The sequence below is a fragment of the Erithacus rubecula genome, assembly GCF_903797595.1.
Source record: "Erithacus rubecula genome assembly, contig: SUPER_Z_unloc_6, whole genome shotgun sequence".
Classification (NCBI taxonomy): Eukaryota; Metazoa; Chordata; class Aves; order Passeriformes; family Muscicapidae; genus Erithacus; species Erithacus rubecula.
The window spans coordinates 1508798-1535553 of NW_027635650.1; the positions used below are offsets into that span (position 1 = coordinate 1508798).

The following is a 26756-nucleotide window of genomic DNA, read 5'->3' on the forward strand; positions in this document are numbered from 1 at the left end:
GTCAACGCTTTTTCCTCTCCAAACACTGCATTTCTTGCTGTCATATTCTTGTGCTGCTTCCTGAACCATCCACCTGGCTCTAACCCAACTTGTTCATGCTACCCAGCATGTCTGGTCTGCCCTGCTGATGCACAGAACTGTTGCCAGTGTTAGCAAAGAGGTCACTGGGACATGAAGTACTGAGATTCTAGAAAGTCTTGTTCCTTTGCCAGCAGGCCTTCCCTTGCCTTTCATAAAAATGGAAACAAAAAGTTTATTTGCACTGCTGTAGTGTGAGCAGGCATGTTAAAATTAGATACCCTTAACCATTTGTGCATAAATATGCGAATGCAAGGAGGGGCTCTAGACACAAACTCTATGACAGGTAAGTCCATCTGGAAATAAGGAGACTCCCAGAATGTATTCCTGAGTAATGGTGTAGCATTTAATTTCCATTAGGCAAATGAAACAATCTGAACTGTCTGCCCAGACTGAGGCAGAGTTTTCCTATGTGGGTTTTCAGCGTGAGAAAATCCACTTGCAGAACAAAGGAGAGGTGTGGTCCCCAGAAAACACAAGAGATTCTATTCTGCTCTGCTGCAAGATGTGGCCTTGTATGGTATGACTGTCCCTGGAACTGACAAGCAGCTTGCATTTCCAGCTTGCTACTGTGATCTGGTTTTATATAGTAGCAAAACTTTTTGTTGCCTTTCCAACCATCTAAGACACTTGTTTTAGCCCAAGGAGCAAATCTGTGTGATAGATGGATATGATTCAAGCATTGCCCAGATAGGGAATTAAGGCAAGCTCCAAAATTTGCAGCTTGTTTGTAGTCTTTATTTGAATCACATAGTCGTAGCTTTCATCTATATGATTAAACAAAAAAGTATCCTAGTTGGTGAAGCTTAACCAGCTCAAGAGCAAACAGTATGTTTGTAAGGAAGATTAAACATTATTCTGTAGAGCTGCCAGTTTGTTGTTATTCTGTGTTCAGGAAATAAAAAAATAAAGCATTTCTTAGAAATTGCTTAAGGAAGTGATGTCTTGAATTAAAAAAAAAAATAAAAATACAAGGTTACATACAATTACAAAAGGTTACATTTAGTCCAAAAGTTGCAAAGGTTGTCCAGTCAGTTAATGTGTACTCATCACACAGAACATTAAAACATATTAACTCTTCCCACCATTTTTAGACCTGTCTGCACATCTAAATCTGTCCTGTAATTGAGGACCTTTTGTGATCAGGCACTGGAGACTTATAGCATAACCTCTTCCTAAGTTTCTTCTCAGCCACACAGGCATTGATAATTTGCCTGAACTTTTTCTTTTCATAAAATCCTTATTGCAGTGGACCACTGAAGCCAGGATCTCCAAGGCATTTGTCTCACCGAAGGGACAGGTGCTCTGCCTGTCCCCAAAAAGCATGGCTCCTTTTCCCCTACGGTTCCTGGAGTAACAGAATTATGCTACAGCACCAGTGAGCCACCATGTTGTGGGTATAAGGGGGGTACATGTGAAGAGATGAGAAAATAAATAACAAAAGAAACAAGTAAATAAGGAAATAAAAATAAACAATGGATACTATTATAAGCCCCACCTGGAATCATGGTAGCCAAAAGATTTTGCAGAGATTATCTTCCCTCCCTCTTTGCTTGCCGTAACAGGTCCATTTGACTGCCCTTCAGCTCTTCTGAGTATTTACAGTAGCCACCACTTTTTCTCAAAGCACATATTCAGCACAGCAACAGAGCAGACAGGAACATGTAACACAGTGCCAAATGACTGCATAAACAGGCAAAGGAAGACTGAGATAGCTGGCATGATTTGTGTTCACTTTGGGAAGGTCTGCATCACAGCTGGATGTCCCCATGACAAGATACATCTTCAGTGTGAGCCACATGCAACCAGAGCTGCAGATGCAAGGAAAAGGCATGTCTGTGGCAAATGAGCTGAGGAATGGGTATGAGAGTAGCTAGAGATGACTTCTTCATGATGGTCTCATGCTTTGTCTGTTTGAAAACCTCAGAGGATCAGAAATAGCAGCTGTACAGACAGAGGCCCAATTAGGAATGATTTTTTTGGGAAAAAAGCAACAACTGGTCCTCAGAGAAAGCTTCCCATTCATTACCAAAATTACCAGCATAAACAATCTGAGTACATTGCTTTTAAATTATTCAGGTCCCATTTATTTAACTTTGTAAATCAAGCAGACACTTGCTTTCAGTTAAAGATTAAGAAGACAAACTAAAACCCAATCTCTTTTAACTTCAAGGAAACCTACTACAACAAGAGGCATTGTCAAGACTCTACAAGAGCGGACACAAAGTTTGTATCTCTGTCATACAGGTTGTTCATCAACTACAGAGCATTGGTCTGTACAGTTTTAGTTTTACTGACAGGGATCACAGGTATGGCCCAATAAAAGGTAATTGGTTCCAACATTCACTAAAGACTTGAGATGACATTGATATGAAACACAATGAACAATAAGATGACAGTCAAGCACAACTTCTTTTCTGCATATATTTTCTAAACTTCCAGTCTATCAGAAAGTTCTGCTTGAAGTAACAGGAAAAAACCTCCTCTGGAGAGTTGTGTTTTATGTTGGAGAATAGGCTTTATTTTTCTGTGTCTCTCTTTAGGAAATCTATCTAAAATTTCAGACTTTTCATTGCAAGATGATAATGATGGCTCTGTTCAATTGTTTAATATTTCACTTTTCACAATAAGCTTTGCAAATTATCATTACTACGGAGCCACAGTTATCTTTCACTATTAGCACCCAAAAAGTAATTTCTTCTCTATATTCAGTCTCTCCTTGGCTTCAGTTTATCACTCCTTTCCACGCATACATATAGGTCAAAAGAAGCAATCAAAAAGTTATATTTCAGAAATTCCTTTCTTTTCTAATCTTAAAATTCTTACATTCATTATTTTTAAAAGTTGGACTCATGAATTAATTTTTGAACATGTTTCAGGCCATCATCAGGGGCTGGGGTTGCAGAGAGCTGTAAGCTTCCTGGAGCTGCATTGACCCAAGCTGGCTAAAACAAAATTTGCTGGAGTTGCCATGAGGTGCTCAAAGGATCTTGTTTCTGCTTGAAATATCACTGCTAATTTTGATGAATTTCAAGAAGTCCTGCCTGTATGGTATGTTTATTTACATGATCATCCCAGAGTATCATTGCCCCAGTTCAAATCACAACTCACACATAATATTTTTCCTGAATAAAAGCACAACATGTAGAGGGATTAAACCAGAATAATTACAGCTGTGTTTCAAGGACATGCAAGCAGATAAGGAATATGAGCTAGTGGACTAAAGCTCTCATCTCTCTGTGGTAAACAATTAATGTAGCTGCCCTGGATAAACAATTCTATTTTTTATTCTATTTTATTGTTTTTTACTAAAAAGTTTAAACTGTGGATAGTTTCTTTGTTTTATGATCCAGAAGAGAGCCTCTTGATTCTCAGTTTAAATCCTGGTGGGAGACAAACTTCTCAGGATGGTGAGCATCAGCCCAAAGGTGCTAATACACAGAATGGGACAAAGAGGGGTCCCCTATGCTCTCAAAATGGAAGTGTCTCTCTGAATTAGTTCTTAACCTCTCCATGTCCCAGAACTGCTGATGAGGCTCTCTACAGACAGTTAAAAATGAATTTATGTTCACAAGCCCTGTTCTACATGGGGGACCTCAGCAACCCCAATACCTTTTGAAGGGACAACAGAAAGGCATAAGCAATCCAGGAGATTTCTGGAATGCCGCAATTATAACTTCCCTCTTCAAGTGATAGAGGAGTCAAGGACAGGAGGTGCTATGCTGGACCTTTTTCTCCCAACAAGGAGGGACTGGTGGGGAATGTGAAGCTCAAGGGCAGCCTCAACTGCAAGGACCACAAAATGAGGTTTGAGATCCTTAGGACAGCAAGGAAGGTGCACAGAAAAGCTCATTACCCTAGACTTCAGGACAGCAGACTTTGGCCCCCTCAGAGAGATGCCTGGTGAATTACCATAGGATAAAACCCTAGAGGGAAGAGAAACTCAGGAAAGCCGGCTGGTATTCAAGGATCACCTTCTCCATGCTCAGGAGTAATTATCCCAACAAAGACCAAGCTAGGCAAACATGCCAGGAGGCCTGCATAGATAACAGGGATCTCCTGGACAAACTCAGACACAAAAAGAAAGCCTATAGAGAGAGAAAAAAAGGGCAAGTGGGGAAAGCATTTCCTCAGGGATTTTTCAAGCAGCCAGGGATGAGGTCAGGAAAGCTAGAGCCCTGATGGGATTAAATACAGCCAGAGACATGAAAGGCAACAATAAAAGCTTCTAGAGATATGTTGGTGATAAAATGAAGACTAGGGAAAATGTTCGGTCTCTCCAGAAAGAAAAAGGAGACCTAGTTACCTGGGATATGGAGAAGGCTGAGGTACTCAATGACTTTTTTGCCTCAGCCTTCACCAGCAAGTGCTCCAAATGCACTGCCTGAGATGCAGAAGGCAAAGGCAGGGACACGGAGAATGTAGAACCACTCACTGTAGTAGAACATCAAGTTCAAGACCTTCTAAGGAATCTGAAGGTGCAAAAGTTCATGGGACTTGATGAGACAAGTGGTAGAAGAGAGGGCTAAGTTGTTATTCAGTTTATTTGAGAAATTATGGCAGACTAGTTGTTTCCAGTGACTGGAAAAGTGGGAGCATAACCCCAGCTTTTAAAATAGAGAATGGGGAAGATGTGCATTGATAGGCAAATCAGTCCCATCTACCTCAGTGCTTGGAAAGATCATGGAACAGGATCCTCCTGGAAACTATGCTAAGCCACATGAAAAACAAGGGCATGATTGTAGACAGCTAACACGGCTTCATTAAGGGCAGACCAAGACTGAGAGATTTGTTGGCCTTCTATGATGGAGCTATAAATCACTGGTGGATGAGGGAAGAGCAGCAGATGTCATTTTCCTGGAGTTGTACAAGGCATTTAACACTGCTCTGCATGATATCCGTATCTCTGAACTACATTTTAGAAAATACTTCACTGACCATTTAGGGAATGGAGACTGTATGACACCATAAAATATTTTTGTGTGCTTGGCTGAGGTGCCATTTGGTTTAAGGCTTAATTTACCTGAAAATCATAAAGAGATTCTCTGTAAAGAAATAACAAGGTTCCTTCATTTGCAAAAGTTATCTCTTTTTTCCCACAATATTGTACATATATCGAGAGACAGACATACCTTTTTATATTTTCTGACAGCACTTCTTTTATGAATAGATTAAATTTGGGACAATGATATAACTGGAACTATAAAATTAAAATGTATTTATAGATGATATAGTTTCAGCTAAAACCATACCCTAACAAAATCTCTATAACAATGCAAAAAGGCTTTCCTTTCCTTGAGAGTATAGATGTAATTATGTTATAGACTGTGCTTATGAATTGCAGTCTTTAGGAAGCAGATGTTAAAGAAATAGGTCCCTAATATTTATACCACTCCATTACTAATATAACTGTGGAAAATGGATTTATTGTAATAGTTAAAGTAACAGCACAGAAGTAATTTTCCATTCAATTAGGAGGTTTTGCTTTGTTTATTTTATTACCATTTGCCACCAAACAGAACTAGAGTAAACAATTATATAAATTCTATTCAATTAACTACAGAGACAGTCAGATTTTGGAAGAAATGCTGCTACCCTGGAGTCTATTTTAAATAAATCTCTGTCTATTTGTAAACACCTCTGTTAAAACAGGTCTGCCCAACAGTGGCCTAGCTGAACAAGTTCTTTAAAGAAGTTGTTGCTTACAGGTTCTATTCTTCAGTTCAATTAATAAATCAGAATAAAATTCAGTCTTTCTCCAGAAACCACATAATTTGAATGGATACTGCACAAAGTATGTTTAATATAAGGTCAATTTTTACCACTTCTCTGATTTTAAACTATAGAAGCTGGTAACACCTCCAGTTCCTGTGGACAAGGAAGCCCCATTTGTAGGCATATGGCCAAGAAACTACTGAGGCATGAAGTTGAAACACTATCTATTGTTAAACAACAACAACAAAATCACAACCCTATTTGCTGTTAGACAACAAAATTGACCTTGGGTTATATGGAAGATGAAATATTATTTTCATATTAAGGACTGGAGTAGGTGGTGAGGTTAGAAGACCTGTTGTAAATTGCCTCTTATCAGAGCAAATGAGCATTTTCAATCTCAAAAAATGGAGCTTCAAAGTATCTTTGTACATGTTCCAATAGATATAGGCCTAGGGTATGAAGGCATCTGATTGAAGTGTAGACAAACACACCTCCTGCCTTCAACAGAGAGCCCCAGTGGCCCCAAGGTACCCAGTTTGTGCCCACCAGTCCTTACTGTGCAATGGTTCACGGAAGAGAGGATATGACTTCACTGACAGCAAAAGGGAATTCAATTTTTAGAGCCTATACTACTCTAGAGTCTCTCCTACTCCAGATTTTCACATTTGAAGGGTTTCACTTGATTAACTCAGAATCTCACATAGACCATTAATAGCTGAGCTACACTTCTGTTCTAATGTCCTCAGCACTGGCCTCATCCTCAGGAGCCTTAGTAAAATGTGTTGCCAAAGCCTTGTTCCCATTCAGTGCTGACTTTTACCAGGTCTAGTGTTTGCTGGGTTGCTCTGCCTAAAGCAGTGGGACAGCACCTGCTGCTACCTTATTTTCAGCCAGATATGTTACAAGGAAAAAACGAATGAACTGGTAGTAAAGTAATTTTGTCAGAGGTCTAATTGGCATCAGCAACTTGAAAATTGTAGGTAATCAGCCTAGACATTTGCAATAAATTATTTCTATTAGATATTTTTCCAATGTGAATAAAATTTTCTGGAATTAACAGGAACCCTGTAGCTTCCAGAACCTTTATTAGGAAACCAAACATGTCATTTTACACAGCGCATTTTAAAAAGAAAATTACTCTCACATTGCACAAAAATTAAGCAAACCCATTGAATACTGGCATGAATGTCTTTTTGTGAATTCAAGCTGTTGTGCTTGTGGGATCAACCCAGATACTGCAGACACAGGATTAACCCAGATTTCATTTCAAAGGTTTCTACACAGCAGATTTTAATGAACACTGATATGAAATCCTTACACTCTAAAAATCCTCACAGCATTTTGTGTAAATACAGGGAAAGCCTGGTCTTTTAACCTAGATATATGCCTTGCACAGAATTAGATGAAATCCACATAATTCAGGAAACGAATCATGTTCTACTTAGTACTGTGATGGAAAATAGAAGCACTTATTTTGGTCTGGTGTGTCAGACTGGGGAGCCATATCAGACTGAGGGATTATATTTGCATCAGACTTGGAACCTCTGACGTGGAGAGGCTCAGGACAAGCAGGGTGAGGTGAGGGGGAGCACTGGGTAGGTGGCAGGGGGATACACAGCTATGCAAACGAGTGAATCAAACTGTCGGGTGAAATAAAATGGTCAGCACTTCACTAAGCAACGAGAACACTGAATGATGCATGAAACAAAAGTGCAGTTTTCTTTGTCTGTCTCCAAAGAGAAACAGATACACTACCAGCCAGTGCTCCTACTTCCATTTTAAAGCATTTTTATTATTTTAATTTTAGGAAGGTTCTAGCAGCAACGAGGATGAGCTCTGCAATCCCAGATAGACCTCTGGTATCACCTCATTCAGGTCTCCCAGCAGACCACTGCTTGGTGGTACAGCAGCTCACAGAGCAGCAGCCACCATGACCACTCCTGCAGAACCAGCACAATTGTCCTCTGGTGGCAAGTGATGACACTGAATGGAGAGGTAGGGAAGATTTTAGCATATCCTGATGCACATCCTCACACACAGCATTCCAGAACTTAAGTCTGGCTGTGATTTTAGCTAAGAAAGCTGCCATTTTAACATCTCTGCCATTTAATTTCTGTGCCCTGATCTTCCATTAGCTTCCTTCCTGTGGTGGGTTAAAAAAAAAAGGGACACAGCTATTTTTCATATGCGTCTCTGAAAAAATCCATGCAGCAAAACTAAAACTCCACAAGTGGCAATCAACATAGCAGGGCTGAAGTCAATGCTTGTCTGCATCAGCTGATCCTGCTGCACCACCTTGAGGTGTTTTACTTTTCCTATGGATGATGATAAAATACATTTTTGCAGCAGTCATACAGAAGTAAAACAGATGAAGCAGAAAGTTGACAGAACTGTCTATCCAAAAGGTTCTGCTTAAAAAATTTCACGAGGAATCGTAATGCAGTTAGCTTGGAAACAGTTAACTGATAAAAGGAATCATCAACTTGGTAGCAAGAAGGAGAAAAACAAGCATCATGAAGATACTGCTGCAGCACCCTATAGTTATCAGAATAAATTCTCCCCTGCCTCTATTCAATGGAAGCCTGAACAAAATAGCAATTCCTGTTGCCCCACAGAAAGGCAATCACATCTTTACCTGGAAACACCAATGTTTTACTGACTGGTGGTAAACTCGATTGGGGCATTTGTGTAGGCTGATACCAATCACTTGGGCTTAACTGCATTTTGTTTGCCAGAAAAGGAGGAATAATTTGTAGAATGTGACTGCAGGGTCTTGAAGAGGCAGGAAAAAGATCCTGCCTGTAGCATAACTTGCAGTGTGGTCTACAAGTTCATGTGTGGGCAGAGATACTCTGTGCATTGTCTCCTGATGCAGGTGCACTGTTAAAATGCACACACACACACACACATACATTTATTCCATAAGCAATCTAAATATCTTAATTTAAAAAAAACCAGCTCAGCTTAATTGCTGTGAGAATAAACTGTCCAGTTCCTTTCAATCATCTTTCTTAGATATTTTAATCACTGTAATTCCTCAGGCTCCCCTACTGAACTAATATAGCAAGATCTGACCCACAAATGTTCACTGGTTACAAAAAGATCACATGTATGTTTTTGTCCTTATCTTTGCTATGCACAAATATGCTACTGACAGGAGGGATGAGCAATAGAAACAGCAAGGATGGCTTTCAAATGCTGCTATCTGCAGCTGTCATGGAGACCAACAGGGACTGGGATTGCTTGGCACCCTGTTAAATATCAAGGCGCCCCTCCATGTAGACACACACATATGCATCAACACCTTCCCTGCAGGAACATACATGCTCATTTTATTATGCCATGCATGCCTAATAACCACCCTGCAATGAAATCCTTACACACATACACAGATGCATGATAACACTCTCCTTCTGCACCACACACACACACACAAAACCTAAAGACAGGCACCAGAGAAATCCAACACAGCTCTGCAGGCAGAAACTGCTGGCTGGAGCCATGCAGTGCACACCCAAGCCAAAGTGATTGGTGTCTTATCATTATGTAAAATAAATAAGAGCATTTAATAACAACAGCACTGCTGTACTGCCTGCACTCACACCCTTCCGACTACATGCTCATAAACCATTTAAATAACATGGTCGTGTGCATGAAATGCATGGAATGAAAAGCAGGCAAGACACGATCACTGCACGAGATAGGCTCCAGCAGTGAAAGCTGCTTCGTGTCAGAGTGGGCATTTCCCAGCTTTCAGGCATGTGATCTGCATGTCTAATAATGAACAGATTAAGTCAATCCATCATTTCTGGCATCAATCCCTTACCTTGAAATGCTGCAGCTGAAGTATCTGGTCCTCAAGCTGTTGTCTCTTGCCTTCTATTTCTGTCTGCCTTTTCCTTTTCTCCTTGGAAAAATAATTTTGAGAGAAAAAGAGAGAGAGGGAGAGAGGGGGCAAGAGGGGGGGGGAGAGAGAGAGAGAGAGAGAGAGAGAGAGAGAGAGAGAGAGAGAGAGAGAGAGAGAGATATCTTGTCAGAGAAATGGAGGCTTTAAGGGTAGCAGATTCGTAACAGCATGTAAGCATTCAAACATATCTGTACAGATGTCACCAGTCCCATTTCACCTGCTCTTCTGCCTGCTGGTAATGCAAACAGCAGCGTTCTGAGAAGATGCCAGCCCCAGACTGGCTGGTTATTTGCCAGTAGGAGAAATTCTCCTCGCTTGCTCCCAGCAGCCAGAGCAGCAACAGAGTGCACAGACCCAGAGGAGGGGAGAAAACAGGCATAATAGCTGAGAGAGAAGTTAAAGGGACAAAGATGTGATTTTGCATTTGAGATGCTGGGGCCAAAACCATGGAGAGTGTGGTGCAATTGTGTGACAGCAAGGTGTCACAAAAGCATCATGGAGGAAGAGAGCAGTCTGCAGACCTCATTTTGCCCCAGCAGGGATGGTGGTAAAGCTTTCCCTGGGCTCAATGCTGAGATGTTTCAGACAGATTGTATAGGATTTACATACAAACTAAATGGGATTGGTGACCTCCAGCTGGCTGTTTAACATTCCAGTCACCAACACATGCCAGCAGCTGGCCCTCACCTGGTCCCTGAAGCTGAAGTGACCAAGTGGTGCCATGAACAGCACAGTTCTTTAGTCCTTTCCACAGCTGAGCTGTTACAGCCCTGTTCAGTGACACTCCATCATCTGGGCCCAAGCTGCTCCCTCCAGCAGGCAGCAGATTCTCTCAGGTGTTTCAGGAGCAGCATGACGTGCTTTTTCCCCCTGCACCACCTTCCTCTTAAGAAGGTAAACTGTTTGCCTTTGCGGCCTTCTGCACATTCTGGGGAGCATTTGTCTCCATCCATCCATCCATCCATCCATCCATCCATCCATCCATCCATCCATCCATCCATCCATCCATCCATCCATCCCCATCCTGGACCACACTCCCTCTCCTGAAGATCTTTTCTTGTTTCAGATTTTGTGGCCAAGATAGAAATACTGAATAATAAATGAAGGCAATCACCCTCTATTTTTATTGGAAAAATGGTTTTTATTTCTCATCTGCAAACTTTTTTGGGTTTTTTTGTTATTTAGATATTTCGGTAGCTGTAAGGTTGGGTTTGAAGGCATTTGGGGATTCCTTAAATCCACAAAGTAATTTTCCTTCCTTATTTCTAGGTGCCCTACTGATGCTCTGGGAAGTCTCTGCTTTCAAGGGAATTCAAACCTTCATGCCTCATCCCCAAGGAGTATATGATAAGATTCTGCCTATGCAGAAATTAATCATCCTTATGTTGGACATCAAACAAGGCATTTTGAGGGGAAACATTACATTTACAAGGAAGACCAGGAAACTTTAAAAAAATTATTAGTTGATATCAAGCTTGCTGTAAGGAAAACATGGAGATCGAAAACTGCCTGGACCACTTTTGCTGAAGAGTTAGACACCAGAATGGTGATATCAGGAAAGACTGGAGTAATGAACCTAGAAGAAACAAAACAGTTAAATGTTGTATGTGCCAAGCAGTCCTGTAACGTTTAGCACACTCTTACATGCTGATTATTCATGTATATCTACATTAATATACACAGTCCCCACTGTCTGAAATATGTAAGACTACTGCTGAACAAACATAACCTCACAGAATTGAATCCTAGGATCATGGAATGGTCTGTGCTGGAAGGGACCTTAAAGATCATCTTGTTGCAAGCAGCTTGCCAAGGGCAAGGTCAACTTTCACCAGACCAGGTAGCTCAGAGCTCCATCCAGCCTGACCTTGAACACTCCCAGAGCATCCAAAACTTTCAGGCAACCTTTTCTAGTATCTCACCATCTTCAAGTAAAGGATTTCTTCCTAACATCTAATCTAAAGCTACGTTGATTTTTTTTTCAGTTTGGAGTCATTCCCCCTTTTCCAGTCTCTACATGCTCCTGTCAAAAGTCCCTCTCCATGTTTCTTGCAGGGTCCCTTCAGGTACTGGCAGACTGCAATCAGGTCACTCAATCTCTTTTTCAGGCTGAGCAACCCCAATTCTCAGCCTTTTCTCCTAGGAGAGGACCTCCATCCCTCTAATCATCCTGCTGGGCCTCGTCTTGCTCCAAAAGGTCTGCTCATGTTGTTTTAGAGTAGGAAAATCAGCATTTCCAGTAACTTAAATGTCACAAACTGTGCCCATCTTGACATCTCACTGGTTTCTGCACACAGAAGACAGTTTGCTTTTATGCATATACAGGCATACAGAATTTGTGTGCACCTTTAAAAATCCTTCTGATACAGAACTGTGAACTGTGAATCATCACTCCTATCCTCCAATTTGCATCAGAACTTTATATTTTTTAAATGAATAGGTTAATAGATAGTTTAAACTCCAATATTATTCAGGGGCATATCTTGTCTTTTTTCATTCTGTTATACTAACACATGTAGTCTGAAAACCAGAACTTGTTTTTTTTGTTTTTTCCTCAAATAGCTGGTCAGCCACGGACCACAACAAACTAATTGTTAAAGCTGTTCCAGTTAATGACCTAATATTTTTGGAATAAAAGACAATTCTGTCCTTTTGTGTCAGGCTAGCCAGATGAAAAACATTGGATTTCATACATGTAGGCATTAACACCCCATGTTTGACACTCCATAGACCAGTATAAGGTATGTCCATCTTCACTGAAAAGTGATCTAGATTGATAAGTGCATATATGTATATGTATATGTATATGTATATGTATATGTATATGTATATGTATTCTACTGTCCACAAAACCCTAGTCACTAAAACATGGGATGGAAACCACCACAATACATCCTTTGGCTGGTTGTGCCATGCTGTATAATGGAAGTGACAAGAAAGTGTTATAAAAGATAGATGAAAACTCCTTTTCTTTCTGAGAAAGGAAAAGCACTTAGATTATTTTCCCTGTAGGCAGCAACACAGCAGGCACTAAAATACTTGAACTACTTACTAACTAGTGGATTTCTGTGGAGTTAAATTGGAATATTACTCACGTTTCCATTTCACTGGCATTCAGACAGCCTCAGGGTGCATGCCTTTACCTTCTGATTTTGTACAAGCTATGGCTGAGGAATACAATAACAAAAGCACTTTTTTTTTTTTTTTTTTTTTTTTTTCCTAGAAACTGTGAAAATCAGCTGTCAGGACGTTCCACCTTCAGGTCATTATATCACATTCCATTTATGTTTATCCCAGTCTCTGAGGGTTGGGACTATATGTGTACCTGGTTTATGTGAGCAGGTTCTGGAAAAGTGGAAGGCTGGACTGGATAACAAAAATCCTACCAAAAACATCTAAAATTTAGATTTAAGACATCGTCCCATCCTCCACTTAAACAGTCTTCTGTTTCTGCAATTTACTGAAAGCATGGGACTTGAAGCAAATGCTTAACTTGAGCATTTGTTAGGGCACTTTTCTATGAGTAAGTCAGTAATGTTTCTCATTACTTTGTTCATCTACTTACAGATAACATTTTTTCCAAGTATTCCTGCTACATTACACATTTCTAAGAGTCCTGGCACCAAGAAAATAAAGTTCTTGCTTTAACCAAAAAAGTTTGCTCCAGAAATGGCATTGAAGAGAGGTGGAAAAGACTGGAACTAATGTTATTGTGATTGTGGCATGTTTAAAGGATTACTTTTATGTCTTTCTGAGGCGCATTTCCTGAGCTGCTTTTGTAATAATACAGATAACCATCACAGTTACCCTTCCAAAATGGTAGAGGAGTACCATTTGGGAGGTAGTCTCAGGGCACTCTGAGTATTTGAAATATTAATGAGCAAAACAGGATTTAACCTTTGCAACTGTCCCTTCACTAAGTTACAAGTAAAATGGGAAATACTTTTTTTTTTTTTTTTTAATTCAGATCTAAGGCTTATGGTAAAAGTATCCAAAAGAACATGCAGGGATGAAAAAAAACCTATCCCCAACTCAACAAAAAATCCAACAAGGGTCATGTGAACCTTGAGGAAAAGGGTGGTACAACACTGAAGGAGCTACCATGAGAGATTTCAGATGTTTCCCATTAAAATATGCATGCCAAGCAAGTGTCCAGCTTGACACAGAAGTTGTGGCAATGCAAATGTTTGCCTGCTGTGACAATGAAAAATAAAAGCACACAAAAATGGCACAAGTGGAAGAAAACTATAGTCTGCTTCAAAGCAAGGCCAACTGTTACAAAAAATTGTCATCAAAGAATTACATTCATTTATTCAGCAAGTGATTATTTTCTCTACTCTGCCCAGTTGGCAGATATTATTCCTCCTGTATGTAAAACTTATATATTTTTAGGGCAGGAAAAGAGGAAAAAAACCCTCAAAAGCCAGCAAAAGAGCTCCTGATCTTTCACTTTTCTGTTGCCAGTTTGGAGACACCCAGAATATAGGAAAAACACTCTGGGTTCCATAAAAAATTTCAGCCTTCAGTTCTCATAATCCCAAGAAACAATTTCTCAGGAAAACTCAAACTTTCACCAGGGTGGTGGTTTAAATGACCATTTTCACTGTGGTAACTACATACTTCTCATAAGTGAAATCAAATCTATGTATTTTGCTGCTGTTCGACAGCACTGGTTCATAGGAAAGAAAATATTAAGAGATACAGTAGAGTCCTCTCCTCTCCTCTCCTCTCCTCTCCTCTCCTCTCCTCTCCTCTCCTCTCCTCTCCTCTCCTCTCCTCTCCTCTCCTCTCCTCTCCTCTCCTCTCCTCTCCTCTCCTCTCCTCTCCTCTCCTCTCCTCTCCTCTCCTCTCCTCTCCTCTCCTCTCCTCTCCTCTCCTCTCCTCTCCTCTCCTCTCCTCTCCTCTCCTCTCCTCTCCTCTCCTCTCCTCTCCTCTCCTCTCCTCTCCTCTCCTCTCCTCTCCTCTCCTCTCCTCTCCTCTCCTCTCCTCTCCTCTCCTCTCCTCTCCTCTCCTCTCCTCTCCTCTCCTCTCCTCTCCTCTCCTCTCCTCTCCTCTCCTCTCCTCTCCTCTCCTCTCCTCTCCTCTCCTCTCCTTTTTCATTCACGTCAAGTCACGTCTTTATTTCATCCTTGTGTGAGAAAGCAGGAAACTCTCCTGACTAGTTGCAATGACAGAGCCTGGTATTGGCAGCACTTTGCAGAGTCCAGTTCTGAGTGTTGTCTGCTGCTGTGCACAGCAGGCCACACGGATCACAGCAACAGCAGAGGCAGGATGCAGAACTGAAGCAGAGACAGTTACATCAAGATAAACACACCTTGAAGGATGGTGCCAAGATGCCTGCTCCTTTTGGACTGTCAGTGCCCACTTTCATTACTTGCTGCCAATCGTCCTGCATGACTATGCCTAGCAAAAATCCTGCTGTTATGGGTAGCCATGCACACTCTGTAATTGCAAGCTGGGGGCTTGTCTGGTCTCTTGTTTTGAGCTCTGGGAAAAATACATGCTTTTTCTAATTATGGGAACTTACTCTCACTGCAGCTCCTCTCCTGCCACTCTCCAACCAGAACCAAGCCTATTCTTGTCTTGAAATCCATTTTTTCTCTGCAATCAGAGCATCAACAAGACATAATTGCAAGCTCCTGGCTTTACTCTCTTAGGCATTTTCCTGCAAAACCCTTTCTGCCCCAGTTCCCTGAAATCCCATGGTCACCTCACTAAGCTTTGTTTCACTTGAAAAATGAGCCAGAGACAACTTCCCTGTATGTATACAACTACCCAGCACATGTATACAGGAATACATCTCCTGAACTTAAAGAGAACTACACTCTCTGCTTATACGTAGCATCTAAGAGATTGACACCCTTCTCCATTCACAGTTCTCCTGCGCAGAAGGCTCATTTTTGAAAACACAGAGACATTGTTTCAAGGGTCCTAGGTGCCTAAGACCTTGGTAGCCCCCCTTACTAGACCTCCTTCATACCTAATTGAAACAAACTGTGCATTGGAAAGTTCTAGTTGGGGTGCAGGGATAGCAGGAGTACAGCTTGCTACTGCAATGATTTTTGTTATCATTTTGTTATTTTATGATAAAGCTGTGTCAATTTCCATTACTCCAAGCAAGAAGGAGAAGGGTTATTGAGGAATAAACAGCAGTAATTCCAATTGCACAGGTGCAGCCTGTGGGGAGAATAGAAACCCACCTGAAAGGTAAGGGCTGGGTTTAGCCCCATTCCTCATGCCTTCTCCTTCCACAGTTGTATGCACAACAGGAAGCAAAGATGAGACTAGAGACAAGGTGAACAATTTATGGTCAGGTATGCCCTCTTCCTCCTCTCTTGTGAAACTGGTATAAAATGGAGATTGCTGTCACAAGGGTTGATTCCCATTACCCAGCTTGCCACAGCATGCAAGATATGACTGGCATGTTTGTTTTGAAAATAGACCAAACTTTATTTGCCAAGTCAGAACTGAGTAAAGGAGTAACTAGAAGAACCTAGAACTAGAAGAAAATTATGGAAATGCTTTGTTTTTGGTATATTGAACAGGTCCCTGCTAAAGTTAAGGCAAAATTACTTGCAATGAGGTGACCCTCAAGGTGAAGAAATACACTGGCTTTCACTGCAGCTTTGCATCTCTTTTCACTAGTAGTGAGGGTCAGAGAAGTTACTTGCTTACACACAAGGCAAGTGTGGTTTGAGAGAGGTAAAGAGATACAAGTTCTGGCAACCTAAATGCTCTCCCAGTAAAGGAACAAATATTTCTGTTCTGCAGCTGTCTTTATTGAGGATTTTTTGTTGCCTGCATAGCAGAATAAAATGGGATTCTCCTGTGCTGACCTACTAAAGCAAATAGAATGGCTCTACTTCCACATGCACATTGCCCTACAGTTTTCGAGTAGGAGACCTGAAATAGTCAACTAATCTGCTTGGGATATCAGATGAGGAGCTCATTCACACAGAGCCCTCTAAGACTAACTGTGGATCAGGGCTTCTGAATTATGAACATTTCCCAACTGCCACAAACTCACTGCCGATGTCTGAGACTATCCAAGTCAAAACTCTCCAGGAAGAAAAGGGATCATCTTTGTGGAAGACAGCGATTCCCACAATCCTCTAAAGGGATACAGCAAAAATTTCAGCTGCCATGTGTACTTGTAATTATAGCTCTCTGGTCACTGAAGGCAACCACCACAAAGCACACAGACAATGACTGCTTAATTAAAATCACCATGCATCTCAAACAACAAATAAAATGATGGCACTGCTCCCAGAAAAACAGCCCTTATTGAAAACTGATGAAAACGGGAAGGAATTTCCTTTTAAAAAAATTGCTTCATTAGCAATTTTGAAAAGTAATGGAAAAATATCTCATTGAGATGGTGAAATAAAATTATTTGAGGAGGAAACATGGTTCCCTTGGTATACTGTGGGAAAATCCCCATTTTGATGGAGCAGTAATGCCTGTTTTCATGCAACCCAGATTTTATATACTAATCTTCCTTTCACTGAGTGCTAGTGGGTCAGTGGGAGCAGTTTCAGGTTCTAACACAATCCATGCGCATTTCTGACTGGGCCACCACCATAATGAGTCCTTGGAGAATGAAGTTTTAGTGAACTTTCTTTTCTCCCATTTCTGAAGTGAGCATGGGCTGACACCCACAGATGCTGCTTCCCTTCAGTTGCTGATAGAAAAAAACCTCTCACTTTCCTATGAATTTACAATCTGATTGTGGGTGTCAGGCTCTTTAATGGCTGCTGAGAGATGACCAGGGTCATTGGTGTCTGAGGATCTTTTCTCTGAGATGCAACAATGAAGCAGTTATCATATAAATGTCAGATTCCCACTCTCTATTGATTCCACATCAGCATGTCTTCCAGAACTTTGAGGTTTTTATACTAACCCTGAAAATGAGTAAGAGCTCAGAGTCACCTGAGTACAGAAGCAGCCTTCTCTTCAACACCAATTATTTCTGGAAAATGCTCAAAAAATTGTATAGAGCCTGTTGGATAAATGAAATTATTTACCCATTATTCTGGATAATCCTTAATAGGAGTTATAAATGACTGGCAACTGCACTTCATTACCTAGTGCCTACTACAGCTAGCCTCCAGGACGATATGAACAGCTTGCTAGCACTGACCTTATTCTATTGCAGCCTGAGCTAAATGAAAAATTCTATCTTCATCTAGAAAATTGTCCTTCTTCCAAAAAATCAGGTGAATTTTCTAGATTATGTCACGTAGAATAAATTCTGAAAATTCTATTTTATGTAGACAACCAGCAAAATTCTCAAAAAAGCTACTTTTTAATCAAGTATTTTTTTCTGTATTTTTCTTAAAAATATTTTTTGGATAAGGAATGTTAAGCAGACTTTACATACTCAATCACAAAAGTATACAATAAGGAGTTTCTTCATCTTGAGTAGATTATTTGTAGAAAATCAGTTCATTAACTTTCCATACTCTCTTGTTGCTACTAACTGGTTTTGGTTTAAATCCATGCCATTCAATGTCTACCCTTTCACTGTCTGTTGCTGAAAAGAAGAAAGCCAGGATTTGGTCTGTGGGCATAATTTAATCACATTTCCATAGCTTCAAATAAAAGTCTCATGCTTACCCTCATGCTCCATGCACTCCTTAAATAGCTCTTTTTACTGCCAATGAGACTGTTGTAAAGCCTCACTGTAAAGGTGGACACACCTCTGATCACAGCTGAATGTGCAGAGAAACACCTATACAAGGTTTATCTAAAAATGAAAAATAAATCACAAAGATTTTAAGGCATCCAACCTGAAGCTATGATTGCTATGCTGGTTTCCCCCTAAGCAAATGTCTAATGAAGAACTCCATGCATTATTTTCACTTGGTCACAACTTAGATTAGAATTACCAAAACTGGGATTTCAGCAGAATTTGATATCCCTCCATACATTTCAGTTGCACATATGACAGATGTGCTCACCTTAAGAAACTTAAAACTTCCCCAAGACACAGTGTATGAAGTGTATGAAGTGGTAAGAGGAAACTGGATTTTCTGCAGCGGAAAGAGAACAAACTGGTACTGGCTGGTCAGCACAGAGCAATGGCCATGAACCACAGGGACAGTGCTAATTTTGGTACCTGAATCATATCCAGCTTTTAGCTTGTTGTTTTCAAAGCATTGGTAGAAAAGACCCAAATGAAGGGCTTTGTGTTTTAATCCTTACATTCTGGATGGATTAACAAATTGTTTCAGAGTCTCAGTGCCTCACATGAAAATGTTTTTACTGAGGCTTCCTCCCTCTTCCTGTGCCTGTGGCAACCTGCCTGCTGGCCCCGAGGTTTTCAGCACTGACCTTTGTGACATCCCACCCGCTTTCCTCATGTCACAGGACTGTGCTTGGCAGTTGTACTGTGCAGGGAGCCTCTGCTATTAAAAAGAACTTCTCATTTGTGATATAAAATCTTTAGCTAAAACCCCTTTCTTTAAGCTTTTGTCCAATCTAGATCATTAGCTAAGGATACTTACATTGTCTGGTGCTCAGGGATCTGCTAACATATGTGGCAGCTGCTGGTGTCCTAACTACTTTGAGTCCTAACTTCTACATTCAGAAAGAATGTACTTTCACATTAGTGCCTGGTTTTACAGAGAAAGAGGGGAAGAACCTTCCTTACAAGCACAGTGTAATGCAATTCAAACTCTGGAACTTGCCACTTTCTGTCTGCCAGTATCCTTCTAAACTGGTGATGCTAATGTGACAACACACCTGCTCACAAACCACCATTTTGGCTAAGTTTTCCTTTCTTCCTAAAGCAGCTGTAGAGGGTTGGGTTCTTCTTGATTTTTGACCAACTCTGGAGATCTTACACATTTGCATCTTGTGAAGACCCCTAGAGGTCTGACTGGGAACGAGTGCTCCTCTTCAGTTCGGGGGTAGCTCCCTTCTGGGTCACAGAAACTGGTGGGGCTGCTGGACATGACATTTCTGCCTCCTCTCCAGTTAATCAGGGGAGTCACATTACTACTACAGAGAACACAGAGAGACCATTGACCATAAATGAGGAACTTGATCATGGCTGGGACAGTAGATACATCCATGTGCTTGGTAAAAAGCATGCTGTGATCCAGGCATTGTTAAAATCCTACACAGCCTACAAAGGCCTTGGCATCTTGCCTTAGTAACACATAAAAGAACTGGCTTCATCTCCAGCCAGCTTACTTCTGGAAGACTTATTTAATCTGACAGGTGTAAGATCACATGCCTCAACACTGAACCTTAGCAGTATGCAGGAGGAATTACTGCTATGTCATTCCTTTAGGTCAGGCATCCCGATGCTTTCTGTGTGAATAGAAACAGCTGGGACATTACTTATTGCCTAACAAATTCATTTGCTGGCCTTCTCCCTTCACCGTCAAAGACAAAGACCACCCTGATCCTGGCAATACAAAGAGACCCCAATGTACCTTTTCTTTACCACCTGGTCTCATCAAGTAAGGAGGAACTGGTAAGCATGTGAAATCTGTGATGTGACTGATTGCTGTCCAGGAATGGATTAGCTACAAAGCCTCAGGGCAGGGTGCTCACGACTGCAGGCCACAGTCAGGGTGCACAGCAGTACACAGTGTCAGTCTGCTGCATTGACGTGGGAGACCCTGGGCAGAAAAACAGGAAAACACAGTCTGGATCTCACCACCTTGATGCTTGGTTCCAGAACCCAAATCCCTGTAGAGATGGCAAATTTTTGCTGTGCCATCAAAGGTTTGTCCCCTTCAGAAAACTGCCTGCATTTTTCTGTGATTTGCATCCTTGCTCTGAAGTGTATCTGAGAATTTACAGCTCCAAGGTCACCTTAGTGACTCATATGCCCTGCTGTGTGGTTTGTGCAGGTTTATCTGCCCAGGTGCTCAGGGTCTGTGAAAATCTGAAACAGCAAAGCCTGTATGGTTTAGAGGAATTTCACACATCTGACACACACACCTGACAAGTTCATAAAACTGTAAACCACTTGAACAGCTTATTGAACAACAATGAGTGTACCAAAAAACCCATAACCAAAACATGCAGGTAACAGAAGAAGCTTCAGGGATGCAGGTTGATTCCTGCCTCTTCCTGCTTGCCTCCTCTAGAGTAATGGGGCCTCTTCTATTGAATGTTATGCAGGTTCTGTTGAACTATTCATGTGCAACTCCTCTGTCTTTGCCAGGGTATTCTGCAGACCACTGCACAAAGGAGGCCGTACTATTCTATAACATTGAATTTTGAAACCATTCCTTCTCCTTCTTCCATGGAGCATTCCTGTCAGTTTTGCTCTTCTGTTAACTTGAAAATGCATCTTTGCAGTAATTCCTTCTATGAAGGTAGGGGACAGAGACGATGCAACTGCAGACACACCCCTTCTCAAACTCATATTCCTTCTTCCTTCTACCATTACTCCATCCAGACACATAATTTTGCACACATGAACATCCTTAAAGGTCAGATCTTTCTTCCTTAAGGAAGGTCAGATCCTTCTCTGAGGCTGCCTCCAAAGGCTTAGCACTCTTCCTTAAAACTTTAGCTTTTTAACATGGACAGCTTAGTCTCCTCCAGGGATTCAGGCAACATAAAGTCAGTGAATAGTCATCACCTGCTGTAGTCTTCAACACACTGCTCTGTGCTTCTCCGTAGGTGTCCCCATTGAAGGATGTTATTTAATTCAGATCTGTGTGAAATGTGTATTTCTCTTTACTCGACGACTGGATTAAGGTGAAAATACACCAAGTTGCAATATTTTATATGGTTTTTAAATTCCGATTTCCTGCAAGACCTTGTAGAAAAAGCAAGGGTCTCAATTTCTAAGCTGGCTGCACTGTTGAAACCATGATAGAAGCCATGACAACTTGCAGCAGAGCAGCCAGTTCCAAGGAGCATACATCATTGCCTTGGTGTCTGTAGACTCTCTTCCACCTGGGAGACACCCACAAGCAAGATCCCTGACCTTTTATATGGAAAGACCTTAGGAAATATGTTCAAAAGGCAAGAGATGCTTAAGTACACTGGACAAGAGTGATGCAATGCACCACTTAAATTGAAGCACCTGCCTCTTATGCCACAGTCAAGGGTACTTTGTGAGAATTCAACACAATGTTTGCTTCATGTTTGCACTAAACTATATCAACAACCATTCTGTATACTCTCTCCGTGGTAATAAATCTGGAAGTAAAAAGCTGTCTTGTTCTATAAATTATAATTAATGGGTTCTGCCCAGTCTGCTGACCAGACTGTTCCATGGTTTTTGAGGAGTTACTGCCTTTGCCTTAGCAGAACTAACTTTGCTAGCTTACAAGCAGAGAGATGTAACTTCTGGACATGTTACTGGCAAAGGTGGTCAGAGATATTGTATTGCATTGATACAGTGAGTAAGTGTCCCTTTTTTTACTTTTAGAAGTAAAGGACAAAGGAGAGAGGTAAAGGGTCAACAGCTCCCTACTCAGTTTATGAAGAAATTTTCCAGAGTAAGGTGAAAACCAAACCTCCTATTTTTATTTGTTTCAAATCAACCTCAAATTAGCTTTTTAATCCTTTCTTCACTTTTAAAAGAAAACTGCTGACCCTCCACTCAACTATTTACATCTTCCAAACAAGTCTCTTCTCAGCTTGATGGTTGCGCTGCTACCTGAAATGCTGGACCACTGCAGAGCACAAACGGGATACAATACCAGCTTGGGAATGATGCCACATACAACTGAATCTCTTGTCTTTGCAGGGACCTGCAGAAGATCATGTAAGGCCAACACCTAAGGTCCACTGAGACAGACATACCCAAGACTCTTCCAGGGATGGTAGGACAGTCTAGGAGGAGTACTGGAAATTTATTTCCTGGTACAGAAGAGGGGGTGAAAAATCCCCCTCCTCTGTGGATTAGCACTAATGTGATACGTAATAAATTACCTCTCACAATGAAGGAATTCATAGGAAGTTTTTCATGGTCTGAATGTTAGTGGACCAATCATCCTGCACAGACAGTAGCTGCTGAATTCTAGACAAAATTCATTTCCCATAGCTCAAGTCAGCACCACATTTGCCTGCAAGTTTCAACACAGGAAGGGATCAAATAATTCAAATGAAGAAATGACTTAGAAGCCTTAGTAAGGCCTGGTCAGAAAGATATTTTAGTTTTCTCACAGTTTGGCAGACCAGGATAGGGCTCCAGAAACCATATAGAATATTAAAATACTCACTTTTTGTAAGATCATTTAACTAGAAAAGCATCTCCATCCTTGACCACAACTGATGATCACTGCTGTTTATTTGGTGGTCTCTCTTAATCTCTCAGTCCATGCCAGAGACAACACAACCCACTATATCTTGACTGGCTTCCAATTGGTCTGCCAGCAGAGATAGGAAACTTTATTTAGACTACAAGCTGTTTGTGGCAAACACAGTCCCTCTGTTGTGTAATTGCACAAAATCTAATAGAAAGAGGTACTAATCCCTGCCTGAGATTGCTATGTTATGACAGAAACAGTCTCACAGCCAGATGTAAGCACTGTGTACAGGAATTCTGTGCAATCTACATGGATTCCTAAATCCTGAGGCTAGACCCATCAAACCCTACCATTTTGTGACTTTTTGTGTCTCAGATCCTCTCACAGGTATCTTGCACAGATATAGTGTCATGGTTCTCCAGTAAGGAACAAATGGAACTTACTTAAACTTTGCTACCTGTCACATTTCACTGTCGAGTACAAGCACAACGGAAGCTCAAGAGAGAGTACACAGTGTTTGTCATTAAGCCCTGACTGTATTCAACAGTGCTATAGACGAACACACAAATTCAGTATGCTTTCTAACTGTCAAGCAAAAAGTTTCTTGAGGGAATGGCTCATAAAAGCAGGGACAAGTGGTTTTCCATAAATGGCTACTCAGGATTTCTAACTTACTCAAATGCTTCAAGCCTTTTTTTTCTTTTCCTGTTTTTTTCTTCTTTCTGTTGAAGTACACAAGTTTGACACACTACCAAGCCCTCAGTATATCTGCTAAAGAAGACTTTAAGAATATCACCACTGGAATTTTCAAATGGCTTCACCCATTACCTTTAATGAACAGAATGAGGTCACTACCTACACATATGCAGTGCATGCTCTTCCAGTGCATCAGAATAAACTTTACAGAATACATCACTGATCTGGCAAGCATCTCTCTCCTGTACCACTGAAATAATCCACAATCCACATTTGACAAGGGTCAGCTTGCCTGCAAAATCACTGCTTTGCACAGCTCCTAGAAATAACAGATTTTGCCTATCAGAGCAACTAAACTAAAATGTTAAAGATACTTAACTAAAATGTTAAAGATTACAAGCTGCAAGACTGGATACATACCACAAAGAAAAGAGGGCACAACACTAAGGTTTTACAGCAAGCTGAGTTTTGCTTGACATAGCATGCACAGTGCCACTACAATCAGATCACAGCAAACCACCCAGTAGTGACACTATTGAAGCTCCTGTCCCTGAAATGCTGGGTGTTTCCTAGGTATCCTTCCAGTCAAACAAGGATTAATAGACAGAAGTGCTCCAGCCTGTAGACAGATCACAATGAATTCACAGCCAAGCAGGTTGCTCTGCAAAGTTAAAGATGTTGCCTGAATGGGAGGTGCTACTGACCAGTCCAAGCCAGTCTACCTGTGCTCTCCAGAATCCTCTGAAAATTAAATGTACAAAACTGCCTGTTGTCAAGCAGGGATAGGAAAAGGGATACCTGTGTCCTCTTTTTGCTAGCAGATAGCTTACAACAGCTTACAAGATGGACATCTGGAGGTCATTATGCCATCCAAAGTGACCTGGATAAGCTCAAGTAGTGAGCCCATGGGAATCTCATGAGGTTTAATATTATGTCCTGGTTGAAGGGCAGGTATCTGCCAATAAAGACAGAAGCTTCTCTTTGAAATGGAGAATGCAAACCCCTTCCCTCCAAATTATTACAATTTTGAAATTTAGGGGCTCTCAGGCATAGATATGGGAATCAGGAATAACAGTTCTTTACTAGGAAAATTAAAATAGAAATGCGGGATTACAAAGAAAAATCCCAACCCTGACAGAGTCAGAATACAATCGGACACCCTGTCAGTCAGGGTGTTGGTAGCAGTCCCATTAAATGGTGGCTACAGTTCCCCTGGAGTGGCAGGTGTGGTTCAGCTGAAGCAGTGCTCCTGTAGAAAGGTGCAGTTTTCCTCTGAAGGTCCAGGGATGATGTGGAAAGGTTCGGTTTTCCTCTGGAATCCAGTGGAAAGAAAGTAACTTGCTGTCCAAAATCTCAGTTTTTATCTAGGTAGGAAAGGCTTGGCTTTTCCCCTTAGCTGGAGCATCTCCCAGTGGGATGATGTAATTTTATCACTTGCACAGTGGGCCTTAATGGCCTAGCAGCAGATGATATCTTCCTGGAGGGAGGATGGGTTGTGGAAAAGATAAAGATGATTGCCCCATTTTGACTGAAACATGGCCCATTAGCAGGTGGTATGTGCCACGGAGATAAGGAATCACTGTCTCATCTGGTTTTAAGAGATGGTGATAGAATACACATTTCTGGCCACATCAGCTCAACACACATGACCAAGTACAAGGTGCTGCATGTGGGTCTGGACACTCCCAATATGAACACAGGATGGGGAGTGAACACATTGAAAGCAGCCCAGCTGGAAGACTGGGGGATGCTGGTGGATGAAGGGCTGGGCATGACCCAACCATGAGCACTCCCAGCCCAGAAAATCAAACACGTCCTGGGCTGCATCCAAAGCAGTGTGGGCAGCAGGGAAGGGAGGGGATTCTGCCCTTCTGCTCTGCTCTGCTCTGGTGAGACCCACCTGGAACACTGCATCCAGCTTTGACATCCCAGTGCAAGAAGGACATGGACCTGTTAGACTGAGCCCAGAGGAGACCACCAAGATGTTCAGAGGAATGGAGCACCATAGGAAAAGGCTGAGAGAATTGGGAATTGGGAAATGGAAAAAAGGAGGTTGCAAGGTGACCTAATTGCGGCCTACCAGGACCTGAAAGGACCCTACAAAAAACACTGAGAGGGATTTTGACAAGATCATGAAGAGACAGGATAAGGGGGAATAGCTTCAAATCAAAAGACAGTAGCTTTAGATTAGATGTTGGGAAGAAATTCTTTACTGTGATAAGTTGTCTTGGAGTTCTGAATGTCCCATCCCTGGGAGTGTTCAAGGACAGGCTGGATGGGGCTCTGAGCAACCTAGTCTGGTGAAAAGTGCCCCTGGCATGATGATTGGGATGAGATGGTCTTTAAGGTCTCATCCAATGCAAGACATTCTATGACTCCGTGATTCTATGACTCCCATGAGCATGAGTGTGGGTAGGATGTACATATAACAATCAGTAATATTACCAGCTATTTTATTATTATTATGTCTGAAGTGGCAAACTGCTGGATTCTACAAGAGGATAAAGCATTTCGTCTGCAGATGGCCACATTTTCTAAGTATTTTCTATGGGAAAAACTCCCAAACCCTTATCACCCTCCAACCAATCCAAACTCAAGCTTTCTTCTGTGTAGGTTCTGCTAATGAAAATAAAACCTAAATCATCACGTTTCCCTGACTAATGTGCTATGTAGGCAAAAATGTAATTTGTAATTCAGGCTAGTGCTAAGGCACTTAGTACCTGAAGGAAAAGTTTGAAGAGAAAGATAGCTTTGAGTCCATTTTCACCAGATGTCATAAGAAAGCATTATAGCATCAAGGAGCTCCTTCTCGAGGTATTTCTACACGCAAAACTGGCATAGTGATTCTACAACTTAAATAAGACTGCTCACCCTTATGGTGAGCAAAAGCACTCAAAACCACCACTGATGAAGCACTTCTGTGGAAAGAAGGGAGAAAACACCAAATATCACAATAAAAGGTACACATCATAGAAGGAAAATTTTCACCCAAAGGCTAGCAGACCAGTGTTTTTCCACCAGGTGCCTGCAGGCCCCAGCTCTGCTCTGTTCTGTACTATGCTAGGCATGAAAAAAAAGCAAAACCTTTCCTTGTATATTTCTTCCTGTCAAAGCAATTCTACACAGTCACA

General features: G+C 41.4%; 1 protein-coding gene across 6 annotated transcripts in view; it reads right to left on the reverse strand.

Moving 5' to 3' along the window:
• Positions 1-26756, reverse strand: part of PALM2AKAP2 (PALM2 and AKAP2 fusion) — a 267129-nt gene that overhangs the window by 205490 nt on the left and 34883 nt on the right. For 5 of the 6 annotated variants that reach the window (XM_079331630.1, XM_079331628.1, XM_079331631.1 and 2 more), the window contains exon 2: positions 9623-9703. The exons of the other annotated variant lie outside the window; for it this stretch is intronic. In XM_079331630.1, coding sequence (XP_079187756.1) covers positions 9623-9703 — 81 coding nt within the window. The remainder of the gene's footprint in view (positions 1-9622; positions 9704-26756) is intronic. 6 annotated transcript variants of the gene reach the window in all.